This window comes from Actinia tenebrosa, unplaced genomic scaffold (genome assembly GCF_029948245.1).
Source record: "Actinia tenebrosa isolate PJP-AT-01 unplaced genomic scaffold, QUT_ActTen_1.0 PGA_scaffold8__29_contigs__length_14323225, whole genome shotgun sequence".
Classification (NCBI taxonomy): domain Eukaryota; kingdom Metazoa; phylum Cnidaria; class Anthozoa; order Actiniaria; family Actiniidae; genus Actinia; species Actinia tenebrosa.
In genome coordinates this window covers 8,407,997-8,427,067 of record NW_028292585.1, presented here as the reverse complement: position 1 = coordinate 8,427,067, position 19,071 = coordinate 8,407,997, and the positions used below count along the sequence as shown (strand labels likewise).

Below are 19,071 nucleotides of genomic sequence, written 5' to 3'. Positions count from 1 at the left end.
GCTCAAACTAAAAAAAATCGTGGTTTGTGAATAGACGATAGAGGAATTTAACAGACAGGATGAATCACGTTGGTGTTTTCTGTCTGTACGAAAAAACCCTTGAAGTGCTCACTTGATTTAGAAGACCACGTGTTTTTACGCACGGCACGTGGTTTTGTACATGCCAATTTTGCAGACCCAAGCTTTTCCTTCACCAAGTAATGTTTTCATAAAATGAAAATGCTTTGAAATTTTGCTCCTCAATTATCTCAGAAATGAAAAGAAAAGCTAAAACGTTTAATATCTCGTCTTGCTATGAGTACGTCCTCGCGTTTGAATGTCGATGTTTAGGCTCTTCGCTCAGCAGCTCAGTGATCTTGAACGCTATTAAATTATCAAATTTAATTATAGTTTATTAAAAACTACGTATTTACCTAAGTAATACGGAGCTGTAGCTTTCGGTCAAATCTTAGAGCAATACAAAGAGCTTTAAATCAGGAAATTCCACTTCAAAAATATTTAGTTTTGAAAAAAATATAAAATTGAACATTTAACTAAAATGTAACCGAGCAAAAATATTTTCCACCTTGTTCGATCGTAGACAGCTGCTTTAGTCTTGTCTTGTTTGGTCTTTGCCTTTTTTCTTTTGTGTCTGTCTGACGAGCTAGACGCCATTAGCTCAGACTGTATGGCTGAAAAAGAGAAGGTCTTCACTGTCGCCTACTAAAACAAAAGCTAGTAATAAATGATAAAGCAGAAGTGTGCCAAAATGTAATGCTCTCAGAACAATAGCTATCTCGTCTTAATTCTACTGCATCGCAACATAAACTTTGCTCTATCTTCCAACTTACGAGAGAACATTGTAAAATTTTATCAAAATCTTATAAATGAGTCGAAGAAAACCCCATATATTTGAGTTATTTTTGCCTTGAATTTGGTAGAGCAGCGTACGCTCTTTATTTCGTCTTCGATACGTACATGTTGTTGTAACAATCAAGGCTGTAGTTTACTAACAGTTTTGATCCCTTGTTTCATTGTCTTTCGAATTATCCAGACACTATTGTGATTGTAATAAGGTTGGCAGGGTATTTATTTATGAAACTGAGACCGACTTAGCCACTTCAGTCCACACATTCTCGATTCCGAAGTCAAGAGTCACTATCTACCTGGATATATTTTATCGAGAAGCATGTTTCCTTTAATCTCGGTGCTGTGGTTCGTGTGCTTAAGCTCAACATCTGGTGATACGTTTATGGGAAAGCTTTTTTCTAAAGGATCAAATGGTAAGACCACAATTCTTCCTATAGCTATTTTGGTAGCAAATTTCTATTTGAGACAAATTTCATTCCCTAAATTATTCCCATTCCTTAAAGTTTTACGGTTTTGTCCGCGCCGAGCGTTTCTGCCAGATATATCTCTGACACAGCTGTTTGCTTTTGCAAATGAGAAGTTACGATTTTAATTAATTGAACATCCTTAATGATTTATATCTCGCCTTGTTCATAGGGTGTCTAGAGTTTAATTCATGTTTTTCTATATGATAACATGCCTTAGACTATATTTAGGCGCACTGTCAGTTTAAGGTTCGATTTATATACTTGAGATTGACGTGCTTAAAGAAAAGGCTGAAGTAGTAACTCATTTTTTGTCTTCAAATTGTTGTTTGAATTTTACAGGTTCACCCACTTCGCTTACTAACAGCGCAATAGCGATGTGGATGCAGCGAAGTGGCTTAGCAAGACGAGTCTGTCAGAGGGGGATATCAGTACATACGTACGACTCTAGTAAGTAGGATTAGATATTTATCTTTTTTTTATCCATTTGGCATCAGTTTTTCATTATCTTTAATACTATTATATGTTTTTGTGTCAGGCGTTTCTGCAAGAAGTGCGTCAGTTGTGACAGGACAATGTGAAATCCAGTTTATAAAGTCAAGTGCTGGAGTTCCTCTGAGCCCAGATCAAAAGGTACGTAATAGTGTCGTTATCACACTTATATTTACATAAGTAAGGATTGGACTCATGAGAACGTTATTACGCCATCAATGGACCCTTCTCAAAAGTATCTTAAATGCCAGGCTAACATGGAAATAGAAAAGTGATCGCAAATTCCAACGAGAACAAGTGTTTACTTTTGTATTTTCATGTTCCTCGCATCCAAGATAAATGTGAGAAGGGTGCGGTCCATTAGAATCGATCAATCGCATTTTGATCAAACGTTGCTTTGCTGACTTGCGCAGTAACTGACGGCATGGTGTATGCGGTCGACTGGGAATTTGGGTCGACTTTAGACTTCAACATTTGAATGAAATGTCGCAATTTCGGATTTTGAGACTTAACATGCAAAATTCAATGAACATTCTGACCCAAATTGATGATCAGTATTCTTTTTGATTAATTTAAACTGTTGCATTTTATTCACAGCCATGCCCTGGCATGCAAGCCTGCGTTCCTACCATGTCAGAGATTATCAACCTCAGAACCACCAATGGCATCAGTGACGTCACGAGTGCAATCAACTGCGCGTGCGCACCGAAGATTTCAGGTTGCCATCGTCGAAGAAGACTACGTGTTTTCTACCGAAATACAAAATTCGAACGAGTAGTTGACGTCGGGGAATGTGCGGGAAACTGTGGACAGAATAGATGCCAACCGCTGGCCATAAAAACCGTCGCCATCAAGAGTCCAAATGGTTAGTAAACGACTGAGCTGAAGTCGTAATCGAACCTATTTGCTGGTTTTATTTTTCGTTTGTTTGTTTATTTGTTTGTTTGTTTGTTTTCTTTCTCTTTTTTTTGTTTTTGTTTTGTTTTGTTTTTGTTGCCATTATGGTCCTTTCTGGAATACGATTTTTTGTGTTATGTTTAATTCATATCGGTCCATTGTTCGTCTCCAATGTCACTTGTAGTCAAGAATAATACTCTAGCAATGAAAGATTACATAAATGGGCATGAGCTTTAAAATTCTTTTTAGTCATAGAGATTTTTTTCTACCGGCTGAGATATTACTAAAAGCTTTATTAAGGCCCCAAAGGAGAGCCCTGTGGCACGCCAGTATAATTAAATGCAGGACATTAGAATTGAAATCAAATTTGATCTAAAAGTATGTCTATGTTTTTGATAATCAGGTCGCAAAAGTGTTGAGGTTGTTGAGAAGTGTGGATGTGCACATTCGTGCTACAGAATCTCGTACAAAAAGGCTTACCAAGTGTTGACAAAGAAACAAAAGAGTAACGCAACGGAAACTAAGGTAAGTCACGCATAACGCAAAGCGGAATTCGTAGTAACAAATAGTAGATAGGCTAGAGCTATGTTATTTCTTGTTCAAAATGAATTGAAAAGTTAAACATTATCAATAAGAAGTGTCATAATAGGACATTGATCGATTCGAGGCACAGTTTTGCACTATCTGATATTCTAAGATTACACTAAGATTACCGAGGGACAACAAATATACCTTTGCATGATGAAAAATATTTTTAGCTGAGAATCAAGCAACATGACCCTGCAACATGTTGATGTCGTTGTTGTTGTTGGTGGTGGTGGTGGAGGTTGTAGTGTTAATCTATATATGGTAACTTTTTCTCAGGTTATTGATATCGGCACCTGTTCAAGCTCATCAGTTTGCACCGGCCACGTACAAGGAAAATGTTTGTACTGGTAAGTCCTATCATTTTTACAAATCCTGGTTACATCAGTGATTGGCAAGCAAAACTTTAGCAATATATTTAACTTCATTTAGGCTGGAAAAAAGAGCGCCAGCATGCGCAAACCTTGCTTAACAGATAGATAATATTAATACGTAAATTTTAGTCAACTATAATATGTTAATTTTCCCCCTCATCTCTATTCAGGGCCAAACCAGTTGTCACAAGCCAACAAACCTCGCCATTCTCAGTCTCTAGTTCATCCGAGAAAGTTTGCCTACTGCGCACAAAGGGTAGACCACGTGGGTGTTACGCTGAAAAGACCCGAGTTATAACACTAAACACGCTGCAAGAGCCCAATATGAAAGTAACTGTTATCGACTCCTGCACATGCTCATGAGGAAGCACACGTTGTCTAACAACGAGCTCTGGAATGTAATATCTAGTTTGTTGAAAAACTACGACGAAAATAACGACTCAAATCATAGTTATTTTGTGGGTTTGTCTTTTCTTTTCCTTTCCTTTTTTTTCTTTTCTGTTTAATTTATGGTAAAATATATATTAACTAAAAAATATTCACCTAGAGATCACTAAAAAATGCTTATAAAGACTTCAGTAGAATGTAAATATTTCACAAGTCGTATTAAGATAAATAAATAAATTGAAAGACTAAAAACTTAACTGTAGTAGTGTGACGCTCATAAAAATGTGTATTGAAAAAATGCCGTCTGAGTCGAGTTACTTGATTTGAATCCATATTAGTTTATCGACTCGCTGGTTTTGTTGTTCATTTGTCACGTATTTTTAGAATCGATAATTTATTCTCTCTTTTTTTTTTTTTTTTTTTTTTATATAACAGCTTAATTGGTTTGGCAAATCACGTGTTCTTTTACCGCCATATTTGATGGACAGAAGTAATATAGTAGCAATAGTTTCTTGCTAAGGAAGGCGTGTTTTTAATCGGAATCAAAACAAACTTCTTTTGACGCATATTTAACGTTTTAAATAGTTAGATTCCCTTATGAAAGTCTAGGTTAAAACTAAACTAAATTACTCCATCTAGTAAACTTTTTTTATTAACTTTTGTAGGCAGCTTCAATCCCGGGTCGCCTCAGTAACACCCGCTCGCTTTGTTGTGCTTATTCATTTACCCTTCACTAACGAGCTGACCTCATGAGAATACTCTCATTCAACTATGAACAAAAGAATATATCTGCGAATAGCTTTATTGTCTGAACCACCGATTCAAAATGCTAATGACTTGTCCAAATACATCTACGACAATTTAGATATACAATGCACACGAAGATTTTGAATTCAAGGCAGATCATAATATCAGGTTTGATCTGTTGACTACGATGTACAATGCCAAGTTTAGATCGATTTGGTTTTAAAATTTAAAGAAAGTAAGTGTAAGTTGTAACTGGAAGCACCGATGTTTCAACAACGTTCACTCTCACGATACTTTTGCTGGATATTGATGGCCATTAGTCTCGCAACACATGTGGTCCTCGTGAATGGAAAAACAAGGCTCGGAAGGTTAAAAGAAAGCAGGCTTTTAGCTGTACGTGGACAAATCTTGACCAAACTTGGGCTAACTGCTCCTCCAATCGACAAGACACAACGCAACACGAATAAAGAAGACTTAGAAGCGTATCAAGCTGTTGTTGAAGAGAGCGAAAAACAACATGGCCAGGAATTCGAGTGCACACGACATCTGGATAGGAGTAATTATTTTGCAAAAAGAGTCGTACGGCTTCCTTTGGCCACAAGATTTGGACGAACAATTCAATTCACTGGTAAGTAGACTGGCTTCGGCAAGAGGCATATAGCCCAGAAACCATAACAAGCTACAGCGAAATCAACTTATACTGTTTTTCCCTAAAATGATGTAAGGCTTGAGGCGTGAAAAAAGAGAAAGAAAAACACATTTCTCTAGATGCTTTTGATCCGAGAGATTAATTACATTTAACCTAGATTCCAGCTACGTTTTTATCGATTTAAATTTCCAGTCAGCCTCTATATTCAACTCAATAGTGTGCTTGTGTGTATGGGAAGGGGGAAGTGAGGGGGGGGGGGGGGGGGGGGGGGGAGCGTACGTAGCTAGATCTCAGTGGTATTTAAACACTTTGATAAACTAGCTAATTAACGATCTAAATACAGCTAATAAGTGAGTATGATTTGAGAAATATAGTTACTAGTTCCAAGATGGTCAAAATCCTTTTGTTGTCCTTAATTGTAAAGACTTATTTGATATTTTTAACCATAGCTTTTAATAACGTTTCTCTGTATTAATTCGATTGATTCATTGTCGCGATCAATGTTCATAATATGCATTGTTGGGGAGGGCCGTAAACGATGCGTTCTGATGCGTTCAATCTTCTCAAGCCGTTTTTTTTTTTTTTTTTTTTGCTCGCGCTGAAAAGGTATACCATGGAGTTAATGATGGTAATTGAACTGAGTGGAGTGCAATTTGGTCTGAAATCAAACGCGCATTTACAAAATCGCACGAACGCGTAGTGCGAGTGCGATTTGTAATTGCAAGTTTGATTTCAGACTAAAAATTGCATGACACGAAGTTCAATTACCACTTAATCATATCCTTTTTGTAATCATGCACAAGAAAAAGACACAATAAAGAGTGCAGAATAATCAATTTAATGTAGTAGAAGAACTTAATGCAAACAAAAAAAACATCTAAAAAAAAATTTTTTTTTGTTGATTTTTTTTGTTTTATTTTATCTTATTTTATTGTTAAAAAAAAAAAAAATTAGGATGCGATTAAGAGTTCCTAAGGATGCAATTTGGGAATTAATCGCACTCCTTTGAACCAATTTGATTGCAGGATTTGGTAGCGATTACAAAAAGGATATGATTAAAGTCGCAAAGGCTTTCGTACAATGAAATATTCGACATTGATTTTGATATCATTCTTCAACACGTCCTAAAACAAAACGGCAACAGATAAGATAGACAAAGAAAAGGAAGCTAAGAGATGTTTCTTGTGCACCTATGAACCATGGCTCGATCCATAACCATGCTGAATTTTGCATACAAAGCGAAAGTCAATTGTCTGAAAACTTAACCGAACTAAGGAATTTTGTGCTTTTCTTGATTTCATACATGAGGAAATTGGTTGTCAAGGAAATTACGTTGCTTTGAACACAGAAACTTGACATTAAAAAAGTTTCAATGGATGTGTAAACAGCAACTACAACTTGATCGCAGAAAAAAAAGTCAAGGAAAACTAGTTTTTGGGTTTCAAATTCCACGGAAACTTCGCTTGGGGATTGGACGAGGTTTAAATAAAGGCGCGACTACACGGAGGAAATTTCTCTGCAACTTGTTTCGCAACGGCGTTGCCACCCAAGTTGCATGGAGCATTGCAGCCTGTAACCTACAGCGCAATTTGAAAAAAACATTGCGAGACAAGCTGTAGCAATCGTTGCCAAAAGTAGAATTCGTTTCTACTTTTGGCAACGGTTGCGTCTCTGTTGCACTGTGTTATCACTCTTGCAATTTGTGACGCAACGCCGTTGCGAAACAAAATACAGAGAAAAATGCACCGTATAATCGCGCCTTAACGGCTGCAGCAAATTGCCCAGTTTTATTTGATATCTTTATCACTACTCCCATACGATCTGCTTTTTTTGCGGTTTAAAGACTGAGGAGATTCATCACCATAAATATTATTCACTCTGTTACCTGTATGAACAACTACAGACCTATTTCTTTACTCTCAATATTCAACAAAATAATGGAAAAACTTGTGTATAAGAGATTGATTTCCTTTAGTGACAAGCATAATATCTTGTATGAAAATCAATATGGCTTTAGGGAAAATCATTCTACATTACACACTACACTCCTGATAACAGATAAAATACAGCAAGCAATAGAGGACGGCCACTTCTCCTGTGGGATTTTCCTAGACTTCTCAAAAGCCTTTGATACTGTTGATCATGGAATTTTATTAAAAAAGCTAAGCAATTATGGAGTTAGAGGAGTAGTGCATGATTGGTTCACCTCCTATCTTAATAATAGAAGGCAGTTTGTTTCGATTGGTAATATCAAATCTGAAGAGGAAATTATCACCCATGGAGTCCCTCAGGGTTCAGTGCTAGGTCCACTTTTGTTTCTTTTTTATATTAATGACTTTAGCAATTGCTGTAGTTTATTTGACTTCCATATTTTTGCAGATGATACTAATTTATTTTACTCAGATTTCAGTATGACTAAACTTGAAAGTGTGATTAATGCTAATCTGAAACTTGTCTCTTGCTGGCTTATGGCAAACAAACTATCATTGAATATCGATAAGACAAACTTTATCATATTTCACCCTCCACAAAAACCAATAAACTACAAAGTTCGATTAATGATCAACAGCAAGATGATAAAACAAGAGAAATATATCAAATATCTAGGTCTACACATTGACTCCAATTTAAGCTGGAAATTCCACATCTTACATATAACAAAAAATAAAATAAATAAATAAATTAAACGCAGTATCGGAATCCTCTCAAAGATTAGATATTATGTAAGCCGGCAAGTACTCGTTCAGCTTTATTATACTTTGATTTACTCTTTTTTATCTTATAGTTGCATCACCTGGGGAAATACTTATAAAACTTCTCTTCAGCCTCTTATTACTTTACAAAAAAAGATAGTGAGAATAATTACCTTTTCAAATTACGACTCTCATTCCAGTCCACTCTTTTTCAGTCTAGGAATACTTAAATTGGAAGACTTGATATACTCAAATAGTGTTCTTTTTATGTATGACTATAATTCAAGCAGACTACCAAATACGTTTATAAACTTTTTTAAAAACATACATGAAGTACATCAATACAACACTAGATTGGCATCTAAAAAAACATATTATCTTCCCAAAATAAGAACCAATTATGGAAAATTCAACATTCGCTTTAATGGTACTAAAATATGGAATGCAATTGGAGAATCTCTCAAATCTATGACTCGCAACCTTTTCAAAAAAAAAATCTCTATAATATCAAATTATTGATAGTTCTATGATGCACTTCTAGTCCAGCTGATAGGAGCACAGCCCATTTTGTCTTGTCTAATGTCTTGTCTTGTCACCGGCTTATCTTGTCTTGTCGGTTTTTTGTTTTTGTCTTGTCTTGTCTTATCCATTGCTTTAGTCAATCAGCAACAAATAGATTTTCTCCGCATGGCCCAGCCACTTAGCTCGATTAGCTATTGCTATTTCTAATTGGCTGTGCTCTTATCACCTGCAATTTCAACTATTATTATTTATATCTGTAAACTATTGAGCACAATAAAGATTGATTGATTGATTGATTGATTGATTGGACAAAAAATTGTCATGAGAATCGCATAGAAAACTAATCCGTGCGTGTAAAAGCAGCTTTTCATTGCCAGATGTATTTTCTCTGACGGTTTTACAACGTGAAAATAAGGAAAATTCATACACAAAGTTAAAGATTGTGTTTACGCAATAGAAAATGAAGAGAAGCAATCCCTACGCAATTTTCAGATTGCTACTTCAACTTCCTGGTCTTCACGTTTATTTTGCCAGGCTTTCGACCTACACGGTCATTTCAGGGCAGAGTCGAAATGAGAAAAACGTAAGAAAATTAGAGCAAACAATTCCTTTTTTTCTTGGTTAATCGTTAAGTGGTGGCAGGAAATTCGGAGGACAATAGTCGATATAAATTAAAGTGCCTATGACATCTTACTCGACATTTTCAGTATTGAGAGATGAGGCGGTAAGCCGTGTATTGATTCAGTACATGAAGTGAATAGTTGAATGTTGAAATATTTTTATATGATTTGAGGGATTCATCTTGAAGATATCAAGGTTTATACTTTCAATATGCTGTGTTATGTCATTATAGGAATTTATTTGAGTTTATTTATCATCATTTGTAGATTAAAACACTGATTATTATTAGAAAACCAATTTTCCACACCCTTTCTATAAACCCTGAGTAAGACAATAATGTTTTATACAGGATGTTTTACTGCCTCAGAAAAGTTTCGCATATTTAATGAGGCCTCCTTTGAGAAGGAGCCACGCAATTTGATATACAGAGCTAAGTGATGGCGTCTCTTAACGTAACAAACACGAACACGACAAGCCCGTCGATTTTTTCAGGAATCCACATGTGTAGTAAGTATATTGATGAGTTGAAGGATCCCGAAAAGGCAACTCCTGCTTCCATGGCAGCATCCTACTCTGTTGTGGCTGCAAGCATCTTGACTTGTCCATTGACTATCTTTCTCAACACTTTGATTCTTCTGGCGTTTTATACCAAGCCAACTCTCCGAACACAATCCAACTTTCTTTTCGGGGCCATCACGGTGAATAATCTGGTGTACGGCGTGATTGGTTGTCCACTGCTTTTGGCCAAAGAAATCACGTATCTAATGAGACGTCAACAAAACTGCCATTTGAATTTTATTGTGTTTAACACTCTATCCCCAGTTTTGGCCACTCTGCTTACAGCATTGAACTGTGAGCGCTTCCTTAGTCTTCAGTTCCCAGTTTGGCACCGAGTCCACGTAACCAAACGTCGGCTCGCGTTTGTTGCCGTCGTTTCCTTTGTCGTTGCCCAAAGTATATCGATTTTGCGAAGCTTTGTGGAGGAAACAAGAGTTTTGATGATGCCTTTTATCGGCACGTGTACCGTGGCAACATTAATTTTTGCTACTCTAATCTGGCGTGTAATTCGTCGACGAAATCGACAGACTCAAGCCCAGAAGCAAGAGCAACCAAGCCGCGCTTCAAGATCCGAAGCAAAAGCAGCAAAGATTGCCACATATCTTGCCTTGTCGTTTCTCTTCACCAGAGTGCTTCCTCTCGTTATGGTGGCATCCATGATAACAAAACAAGGATGGGTGAGCATAGTAATGGGAATTATCTCCATGGACGTTTTCATAAATCCCCTGATTTACGGCCTTATGAACCAGAACATCAAAAAGGCGTGTTTGGAAATAATCAAATGTAACTGAACTTTGGTAGAAGGTAAAACCGCCCGAGAAACAAGTTTCAAGATGAAAAACGGATGACTGAAAACCTTGAACTTAAGAAAACTTGAACTTATTAAATGTGATTGAAAAGTGTTAATATTATAAGAGTTTAGTAAAATCGAGATTCTGTAGCTGGATTTTGTTGTATTGTAACAATCATAATTTAACGACATCGATCTTTTGTCATATGGCCTTATAACGTTAAATCGTATCGTCCTTGTTTCGCGAGGACATATTACCTAATAGCCAGTAGCTAACAAATCCGTCGCCCTCGTTCCATGATCGAATTGTATTTTAGAAGCTGTTTTTGGGAGAGCGGAGGAAAACTGGAGAATCCGCAGAAAAATCGAACCTGGGTCGCATTGATGAGAAGCGAGCGTTCTCACCGCTGCGCCACCCGTTCTTCGCTTTATAACTAATGAATATTATGAACATTAGCAATAAATGAATTCATAGAATAGTTCTTTGGGCCAATTTAACCTATATTCTCTTACGTAGTTTATATTAAGTGTATTCGAGTTATTTAATCTAAACGACCATGATTTCTCAATGTACATAAATCAAGTAAATTATTTATATTAGATTAGCCCCCGTTGTTGTTATTGGTACCAAATAAACATATTCTGTTGTATGCAAGCCGAGAGAGGCTGGAACCTAGCTTTTGTTTTTCCGGAATTAATTAGTTTTCTACGCATTTTCCTTGAAAGCTTTTTTCCAGTGGTATATGGATACTATGTGGTGATGGGTGTTCTCCGAGCCGTTTTGACCCGGAAGTCATTTTTTTCTATACGAGTGACGTCGCACTCAATACTGAGCTCTATTTAAAAAAACAAAGGTATTTTATGACCGGTTTATCACAGGTAACCCGGTAAAAATGATGAGAATGCGATGATGTCCCTTTCTCAAATTCCTAGAAACGCCTCTGCTAACATCTTAAGGCAATTAATTCCCTTGTTTTGCTATGCGCATGGGAGTAAAATTATGAAATTACACAGTTTGCCCATTTTCCTTTCATATACAGGGTAAACAATCTTCGAAATTCGGGGGAGATATTTTACTCACGTATTCGATAGGCAGAAATTATTAGACAGAAAGGCAAACAAGTCGTAAACTGGGCTATCTGCTTATTATCTCATGTATATATATATATATGGTTTTCAGATGCGACTACAAATAAACTATGGATCGCAGATGTCAATACCCTGACATTCAACACCGATCAACTAAATGGCGAAAGTCATATCGAACGTGCTGAGCTGCGCCTTAAACCAGAGTCCCTCTCAACCATCACTCCCCCAGGATCCAATCTGGAAATCTGTTTAAATGCACAACCGCAGCTATCACGAGAATCCAACGACACACTCTTCAGGGAATGCTCACAAGTTCTTCATTCCAGGTTCGTTACTGCACACGAAAATGCCTTGATTAGCATTGTTATTACCTGTATTATAAAAGATTGGATCTTCAGGTCTGTGTCCAATAATGGCATCAAAATCATCCTCAAAAACCAGGATACAGAGAAAGAAGGTAAGAGTAGAGATGAATCCTTGGGGTCGGGTCCCTTCGTCCTGGTTTGGTACATCCCAAATGATAGGTACGAAATCGAGAAGCGAAGGCGAAAGCGTAGAGCGTTAGATTCTGCGTTCTGTAACAAGCGTCCTAAAGAAAAACGTTGCTGCCTTCGACCACTATATATTGATTTCCAACGGGACTTACGATGGAACTGGATTCACGCCCCTCTTGGTTTCCATGCCAACTACTGCAAGGGCAAGTGCCCCTTTATGTGGAGTATGAACAACCAGACCCACCATACGTCAATCATGGCTTTGTTCAACTCACTCAATCCCGACGCCCCTAGCGAGCCCTGTTGCGTCGCGCAATCGTACAAACCACTGGTGATTTTATATTACGACAAGGGGAAGCCTAAGATTGAAGAACTTAGTAACATGGTGGTGTCATCTTGTACTTGTATCTAAACGTAACAAATTAAAAAAAGGCAGGCACACAGAAAACCCAATCTGTAGCGTTAAATCTTGATTAGCGACAGCCTTGTGACCCATTGTAAACATAACTTTTGCTGGAATATATTCCTCGTCCAGGTTTAAGCACAAACAAATGGCGGATATCATATAGACAATACAATACAATGCAATACTTACCTACTAGTCTGACAATGCATTTGATTGACATAACTAAGCCTGCATTTTGAGTCTTATACAAATGACAAGACCCTATGTAATTCCTCTAACAGAAAAGGTAAGATTTTACGAGTGCACTGAACATTTTATAGTTCTGTTGATAACAAATCTGTAGCTCTCGTTCTATATTCATATAAATGATTTGATTGACTTTGAATTTAAATTTGGAATTGTACTTTTGAGAGTATCAACATTGTTCGTCTTTAAACTGATTGTGCTGTCTCAACTTTTAATATATTTCGAAGACTTTTTTGACAATTTTGAAGCTTTCAACACATTTATTGTAAATATGTACTGACTCTATTACCATTATTACACTTGTAATATCTGTGTGACAAATAAAAGAAAAAAAAGTAAAGTATTTATTGGCAGCCGCATCGCTTAACGATGTTTATCATCATGCTCGTCTTTCCATCAGCATCCAACGTGAAGCGGCTTTTAAAGACCCGAGGAAGACAACGGGTCTCTCCTCTTTTCTTGACTTGAACATGCAGACAGTGCGTGATTTGCCGCTAGAAGTACGTTGTATGGCCCTAGGGCACGGAGAAACATATGGTTAGTGCTTGTCAGGAAGAAAATGAATTAAGGAACAATAGTTTGCCGCTGGAAGTAAGCTGTATGGATCAAGGGCATGGAGAAACATACGCTCAGTCTTACCAGGAGGGAACTTTATAAAGGCAATAATGTCGTAAAAAAAGGGAGCAAAGCGCATTGTATACAAACCAGGGTGTGTAACTAGCTGTATCGTTCGTGCAGAGCCCAGCAAGAGGAGACTGATATGTATGGCAGGGGAGTAACCAGGGATCTTGCAGGAGAGGTGCACAGGCAATGATTTGCAGAACCAAAAAGAAAAAAAAGGTAACCAAAGAAAATTAGCAGAACCAAAAAAGAAAAAAAAGGAATAATGGGTGAGTGATTCTTAAAACTGTTCAGTGCAATATGCAGATGGAAAGTGGTCTTCATCTAATCAAAAAAAACCATTTACATGCAATTTTAAAGCAAAAGGAGGTGGACCTTTTGCTTTTATGGGGGAGGGGGGGGGGATTGCACGTGCACCCTGTGCTCCCCCCTGGTTACAGTCCTGTATGGGAGTACATAAAACTTAAAATATTCTTCTAGTTTTACCAGTAGATACAGGAGCTGGGTCTTTTCTTGTAGCACTGACCAGAACATTTCCCAACATCAATTACCTGTCGTACAAAACGTATAAAGGAACCTGACTATATTAGTTAGGCAAGTACTATAAGTCCACTCGGTAAACATTTCATTTGGGTATACTGCTTTCCGTTTCTTTAAAATTTTGATTCGATAAGGTTAAGAACCAACCATCATGTGAACAAAGCAGCTTGTTTTTTGGTTCTATTTGGTTCTCTGCTCGGCTTACCCGATAAACTGTTCTATTGCTGTTCGTTGTTTTATCGAACTGTCTTGTTCTGAAGAGTTGTTTGTGAGACACGCGGTAACACGTTCGGGTACATGCGCACTTGGTTATCTTCTTGACGCATTGTGCACCTGTCAATGGATCAAAGAAAATAGATACAACTGAATACAAGTCATTTTTTCTGATATTTAAAATAGTATATATCCAAGCAAGACCTTCAAGGGATCTCGTTTCCCACGGTCAAATCTTTGCAATTTCTTAAGTCATGCACATACATACTTGTGTATCTCTGAGCAAATAATAGAATAATAGTGGCCGGCATAACGCGTGGTCTCAATGGTAAAGAAAAACATGATACTTCAGAGAATGACAAGTGATATTGGAAATGGGATAGCTGTGGAAGACAGCGAAAGAAATGAACTTTACCCAGCGAGAAAGTCATGAATGTTGGAATGGGGGATCATTGATATGGGGGGTTATGACCGGTTACCAAGTTCCCCAATATGTCTGCATTAGAGAGATTTTCAGTAGAAGATGATTACTCACCATTTGGCCCATTAACGCTAATCGTAGTAGTAGACACCGCTTTGCATGTCTTCTGTCCTGATCATAATATATGGTGGTAAAATAAGTTAAAATGATTGTATCAAATGATAGGTACTAGAAGTATGATCCATGTATGGTATGTAACACTGCAGAATATTTCGTGTGTGCTATGAGCATGTTATAAGACCTCATCATTTGGAAATTGGTTTTGATTGCATCCTTCATAGTAATGCAAACCTCCTTTGTTAGGTTAGGTTTAGTTTAATCATTTGGAACACCGATACATTGTCATTTTATTCCTGTGTATTGTTTTTTAACAATTAATGAAACTTGTTAAAAACGGTAAAGATCAGAACAAGGGCACTAGGACACCGAATGTGGTTGGATTTCTATAGTTTTTTTTTTTTTCCTTTCGATTATTTGAATTAAATTAACGTTATACTTGTTTACTTATCTTGTGTCCGGCGTCCTTCGTTCGCTGTTGTAATGCAAACGTTTTCATTCCAAAGGTCAAACGGTTTGAATAGCCTATGAGCGTTACTTCTTTAACGGCCGTTCCGTACTTGACTCTGTTTGTACTATGCCTACCCCGGGGCTCTATATGAAACTTAAGGTGAATTTGATTAACTCTGGACGGTTGAATATTACTGACGTAAGGAGCATCGCGCGGTTACGTTGTTGTTGGTATAGTACAAACAGAGTCAAGTACGGAACGGCCGTTAAAGAAGTAACGCTCATAGGCTATTCTAACCGTTTGACCTTTGGAATGAAAACGTTTGCATTACAACAGCGAACGAAGGACGCCGGACACAAGATAAGTAAACAAGTATAACGTTAATTTAATTCAAATAATCGAAAGGAAAAAAACCTATAGAAATCCAACCACATTCGGTGTCCTAGTGCCCTTGATCAGAACGCCCATGCCAGTCAGCTGAGTTGACCTTCAACAAACTTGAGGTCAACCAATGAAAATTGAGGATTCAACATTGTATTTTGATTAGCATTTCCCGTGAATTTGCCAAGAGAAACCATGAAATACGAATTCTTCATACAGTCGAACGTTAACCTCTATTCAGCGGTCTCCCCTGGGGAAACATCAGGTGACCGCTTAATACAGGTCAAGTTTACAGTAAATACAGTAAGAAAAGCGAATTTCGGGAAATTATTAAGTGACCGCTTAATAAAGGATGACCACTATATAGAGGGCCGCTTAATAGAGGTTCGACTGTATTTTGAATTCATCGTAAATGCTTGTCGAGCTCATTCATAGTGGAATAGTCCAGTTTCGAATTCCAAATTACCGCTGTGTTCCTTGATTACAGACTCATTTGCACAGTGTTAGCCTCGAATCAGTGTCTAATATTCACAAATACCAATGGTGAAGTAAAGAATGCACAACTTCAACAATACAAACACTTTGAAACTCGACGGACCTTGACTGGAACACGCGAATATTCTGCACAAACTCGAGGCTAACCCTGTGTAAATGAGTCTGTAATCAAGAGACACAGCGGTAATTTGGAACTCGAAAAGGGTCTATTCCATTTCAATCGACAAGAGGAATTTACATTGTAGCCAGCTCATGCTAGGGAAATGCTAGTCAAAAAGAGTTGGTCCATAATTCCTTTCGAGCAATGCTGTCAACTCGAGCTGGAGATATATTGAAATGATATTGTGTGATTATAACTGAGCACGGTGAACCTGCAAGATTTTACTTGCCTTTGGCACAGGTCCCTACACACCGTCCTACATCCATCGTCGTCTTATAGTAAGATCCAGCATGATAAGTATGGAAGCTAGACACACGCCTGCATGCTTGACTAGGGTCAACACATGTACAGTGTACAGCACTACTCGCTGTTATGATCCCTGATATGGTACTTATATCATGTAGCTGACTCTTGGATGCGAGACAAAGATGGTGAGAAGGACAGGAGGAAGGCTAGAAAATGAACCAAAATAGTGATATGTTATTTGAGGAATGAATTACTAAATGATTGAAGAAAGAAAGGATAAATGGGAAAAATAAGAACGTCAGTCTGTTGTGCGGGAGGTCGTGGTTCAAGCCTCAGCCATGGTCCAACACTCAGGGTCTTAAAATAACTGAGGAAAAGGTGCTGCCTTTGTAATTACATCTGCAAATTGTTAGACCTTCACGTGGCTCAAATGTCCACGTTAATGTCGGTCCCGTCCCTAATCAACTAGAGACGTCAAAAATTTTCAATTGCTGTCAAGTGTCATTCTCTATAAACAAAGTTCATTTATTTTATTTTTTGTATTGAATAATCCGACATTAGCTGCAATCTTTGAATTAGTCCACTTACGGATGACAAAAAAAAAAGTGTTTACAAGTTAGACATACAATTTCACACGCCAACAACAACAACAACAACAACAACAATAACAACAACAACAACAAAAACCGGAATCGAGGTACCTTCGTTACGCTGGTAAATCATTTAGTTCGGGAAAACCTATTAAGGGATTGACGTTGAACCTGGGCAATCGATCGATCATATCAAAGCCGATGATAAACTTTTGAACCGAATATTGTAAGAATGCTATATTGGCTGCTGCTAGCGCATGGACACTATTTATTGCTCGATGCAACATACGCCCATTATTCTGTGAAATTCAATTTAATGTCAGTGATGAGTTTTAATCAATAAAGATTAACTTAGTCGTCTTACCTGGTCTTCCTCGGAGGAAGATAGCGATTGAACCTTGGCGCATTTTCCTATTCCTCGTTGGATGAACTTCAGATCTTGTCCTAAGGAAATCCACCAGATATATTAATATTCTCAATTTTATATCCTGATCACTAGATACAAAGGGTAAAACGGGCAGAGAAATGCCATACTGACCTTGTGCAATATTCGTCTTTTGTACAGACACTTTGCAGTATGATGGCCTGGCATCAGTCATGATGATCTTGATCAGGATGATGAACTGTGTTCAATAATGTTGCGTTCAATGAGGAAAAAGATTTTACGTGCGTTGGCAAATATATGTATTTAACCTTAAATGCATCATCAGTCAGATGATCTTGATCAGGATGATGAACTGTGTTCAATAATGTTGCGTTCAATGAGGAAAAAGATTTTACGTGCGTTGGCAAATATATGTATTTAACCTTAAATCCTTTTTTCCCACATGAGGGCGAAAAAGAAATAGCTACAATTCGTATGTTAAAATTTTAAAGGTAAAGACACCTTGTTTCAATTGCTAATCGGAAACATTTTGGTTACTTTGTTACCTCCGTATTTCTGTATCTGTTTTATGACTTCTTTTTGTCTAAACAAAATGTTCAAACTATCCGTCTCTAGGCTCCACAAACTGACTAGTACAAGAACTAGTACCCTGAACATCGTACACTCCTCTGCTGTTAACAAGACTGACTCGACGCGGATTACTAATGGGTACCGATGAAGTGTGAAAAAGATCAAAGAAAATAGACTTGAATGATAATAACCTCAATTTGGTCTCGAATAGAGTGGTTGGCCAATCGTATTCATGGAATTAAGTGACGGAGGTAGTCTAGAAACCTGTTAATCGTCCAGGTTTGGCTGTTTTTTTCTTGAATGCCGCATAGACAATAAGGGAGTATTCTATGATTAAGAAATTAAGACAACAAAAGGCAACAGGCACGACAACAAGTAGTACAGTGAACAACAAGTAGTACAGCTGTAGTAGCAACTCTACTTACTGACCACGTTATATCACCACCATCAACTGTATCATTATCACAATGTATTAGCCACTGCTCGTTGACGCAGCCTACATCACCATTATCACTACCACCACCACCGCTATCATCCTCAACATCATCATCATTGTCATCACCATTAGCATCATCATAATCATCATCATTGTGATCATCGTCATCATCATTATCATAATTGTCATAATCATCATCATTGTCATCATAATCATCATCATTGTGATCATCGTCATCATCATTATCATCATTGTCATCATAATCATCATCATTGTGATCATCGTCATCATCATTATCATAATTGTCATCATAATCATCATCATTTTCATCATAATCATCATCATTGTGATCATCGTCATCATCATTATCATCATTGTCATCATAATCATCATCATCAGCAGCAGCAGCATCATTATCATCATCATCATCATTGTCATCATCATCATCATCATTGTGATCATCGTCATCATCATCATCATCATCATTTTCATCATAATCATCATCATTGTCATCATCATCATCAACATCATCACTATCATCATCATCATCGTCATGATTGATAACAAATTTATCATATAGCA

The 19,071-nt window shown here is 37.4% G+C and overlaps 3 protein-coding genes across 3 annotated transcripts; 2 read left to right on the top strand and 1 right to left on the bottom strand.

Moving 5' to 3' along the window:
• Window positions 1-1,001: 1,001 nt before the first annotated feature.
• LOC116300212 (uncharacterized) lies at window positions 1,002-4,211 on the top strand. Its single transcript, XM_031709026.2, has 7 exons — window positions 1,002-1,262; window positions 1,656-1,763; window positions 1,852-1,946; window positions 2,403-2,670; window positions 3,106-3,227; window positions 3,567-3,637; window positions 3,832-4,211. Exons 1-7 carry the CDS (start codon window positions 1,169-1,171, stop codon window positions 4,022-4,024), a joined length of 951 nt encoding a protein of 316 aa, XP_031564886.1. The 5' UTR covers window positions 1,002-1,168; the 3' UTR covers window positions 4,025-4,211.
• A 698-nt stretch (window positions 4,212-4,909) lies between these two features.
• LOC116300211 (transforming growth factor beta-3 proprotein-like) lies at window positions 4,910-12,990 on the top strand. The gene is made up of 2 exons (XM_031709025.1): window positions 4,910-5,423; window positions 11,809-12,990. The coding sequence occupies exons 1-2, from the start codon at window positions 5,060-5,062 to the stop codon at window positions 12,621-12,623; spliced, it is 1,179 nt and encodes a 392-aa protein (XP_031564885.1). The 5' UTR covers window positions 4,910-5,059; the 3' UTR covers window positions 12,624-12,990.
• Window positions 12,991-13,966: 976 nt separating this feature from the next.
• On the bottom strand, window positions 13,967-17,697 carry LOC116300182 (uncharacterized). The gene is made up of 6 exons (XM_031708989.2): window positions 17,637-17,697; window positions 17,463-17,542; window positions 16,492-16,714; window positions 14,773-14,829; window positions 14,230-14,357; window positions 13,967-14,035 (listed from the first exon to the last, which is right to left on the bottom strand). Exons 1-6 carry the CDS (start codon window positions 17,695-17,697, stop codon window positions 13,967-13,969), a joined length of 618 nt encoding a protein of 205 aa, XP_031564849.2.
• Window positions 17,698-19,071: the final 1,374 nt, after the last annotated feature.

What these genes read in the sequence shown, in the direction of transcription:
- LOC116300212 (XM_031709026.2), top strand. Translation starts at nt 1,169, where the DNA reads ATGTTTCCTTTAATCTCGGTGCTGTGGTTCGTGTGCTTAAGCTCAACA. An exon ending in GTAACGCAACGGAAACTAAG is followed by an intron (nt 3,228 to 3,566) that starts GTAAGTCACGCA and finishes ACTTTTTCTCAG; the next exon opens with GTTATTGATATCGGCACCTG. An exon ending in CAAGGAAAATGTTTGTACTG is followed by an intron (nt 3,638 to 3,831) that starts GTAAGTCCTATC and finishes ATCTCTATTCAG; the next exon opens with GGCCAAACCAGTTGTCACAA.
- LOC116300211 (XM_031709025.1), top strand. Translation starts at nt 5,060, where the DNA reads ATGTTTCAACAACGTTCACTCTCACGATACTTTTGCTGGATATTGATG. An exon ending in ACGAACAATTCAATTCACTG is followed by an intron (nt 5,424 to 11,808) that starts GTAAGTAGACTG and finishes TATGGTTTTCAG; the next exon opens with ATGCGACTACAAATAAACTA.
- LOC116300182 (XM_031708989.2), bottom strand. Translation starts at nt 17,697, where the DNA reads ATGACTGATGCCAGGCCATCATACTGCAAAGTGTCTGTACAAAAGACG. An exon ending in TGTAGGGACCTGTGCCAAAG is followed by an intron (nt 14,830 to 16,491) that starts GCAAGTAAAATC and finishes TATTATGATCAG; the next exon opens with GACAGAAGACATGCAAAGCG. An exon ending in TAGCGTTAATGGGCCAAATG is followed by an intron (nt 14,358 to 14,772) that starts GTGAGTAATCAT and finishes ATCCATTGACAG; the next exon opens with GTGCACAATGCGTCAAGAAG.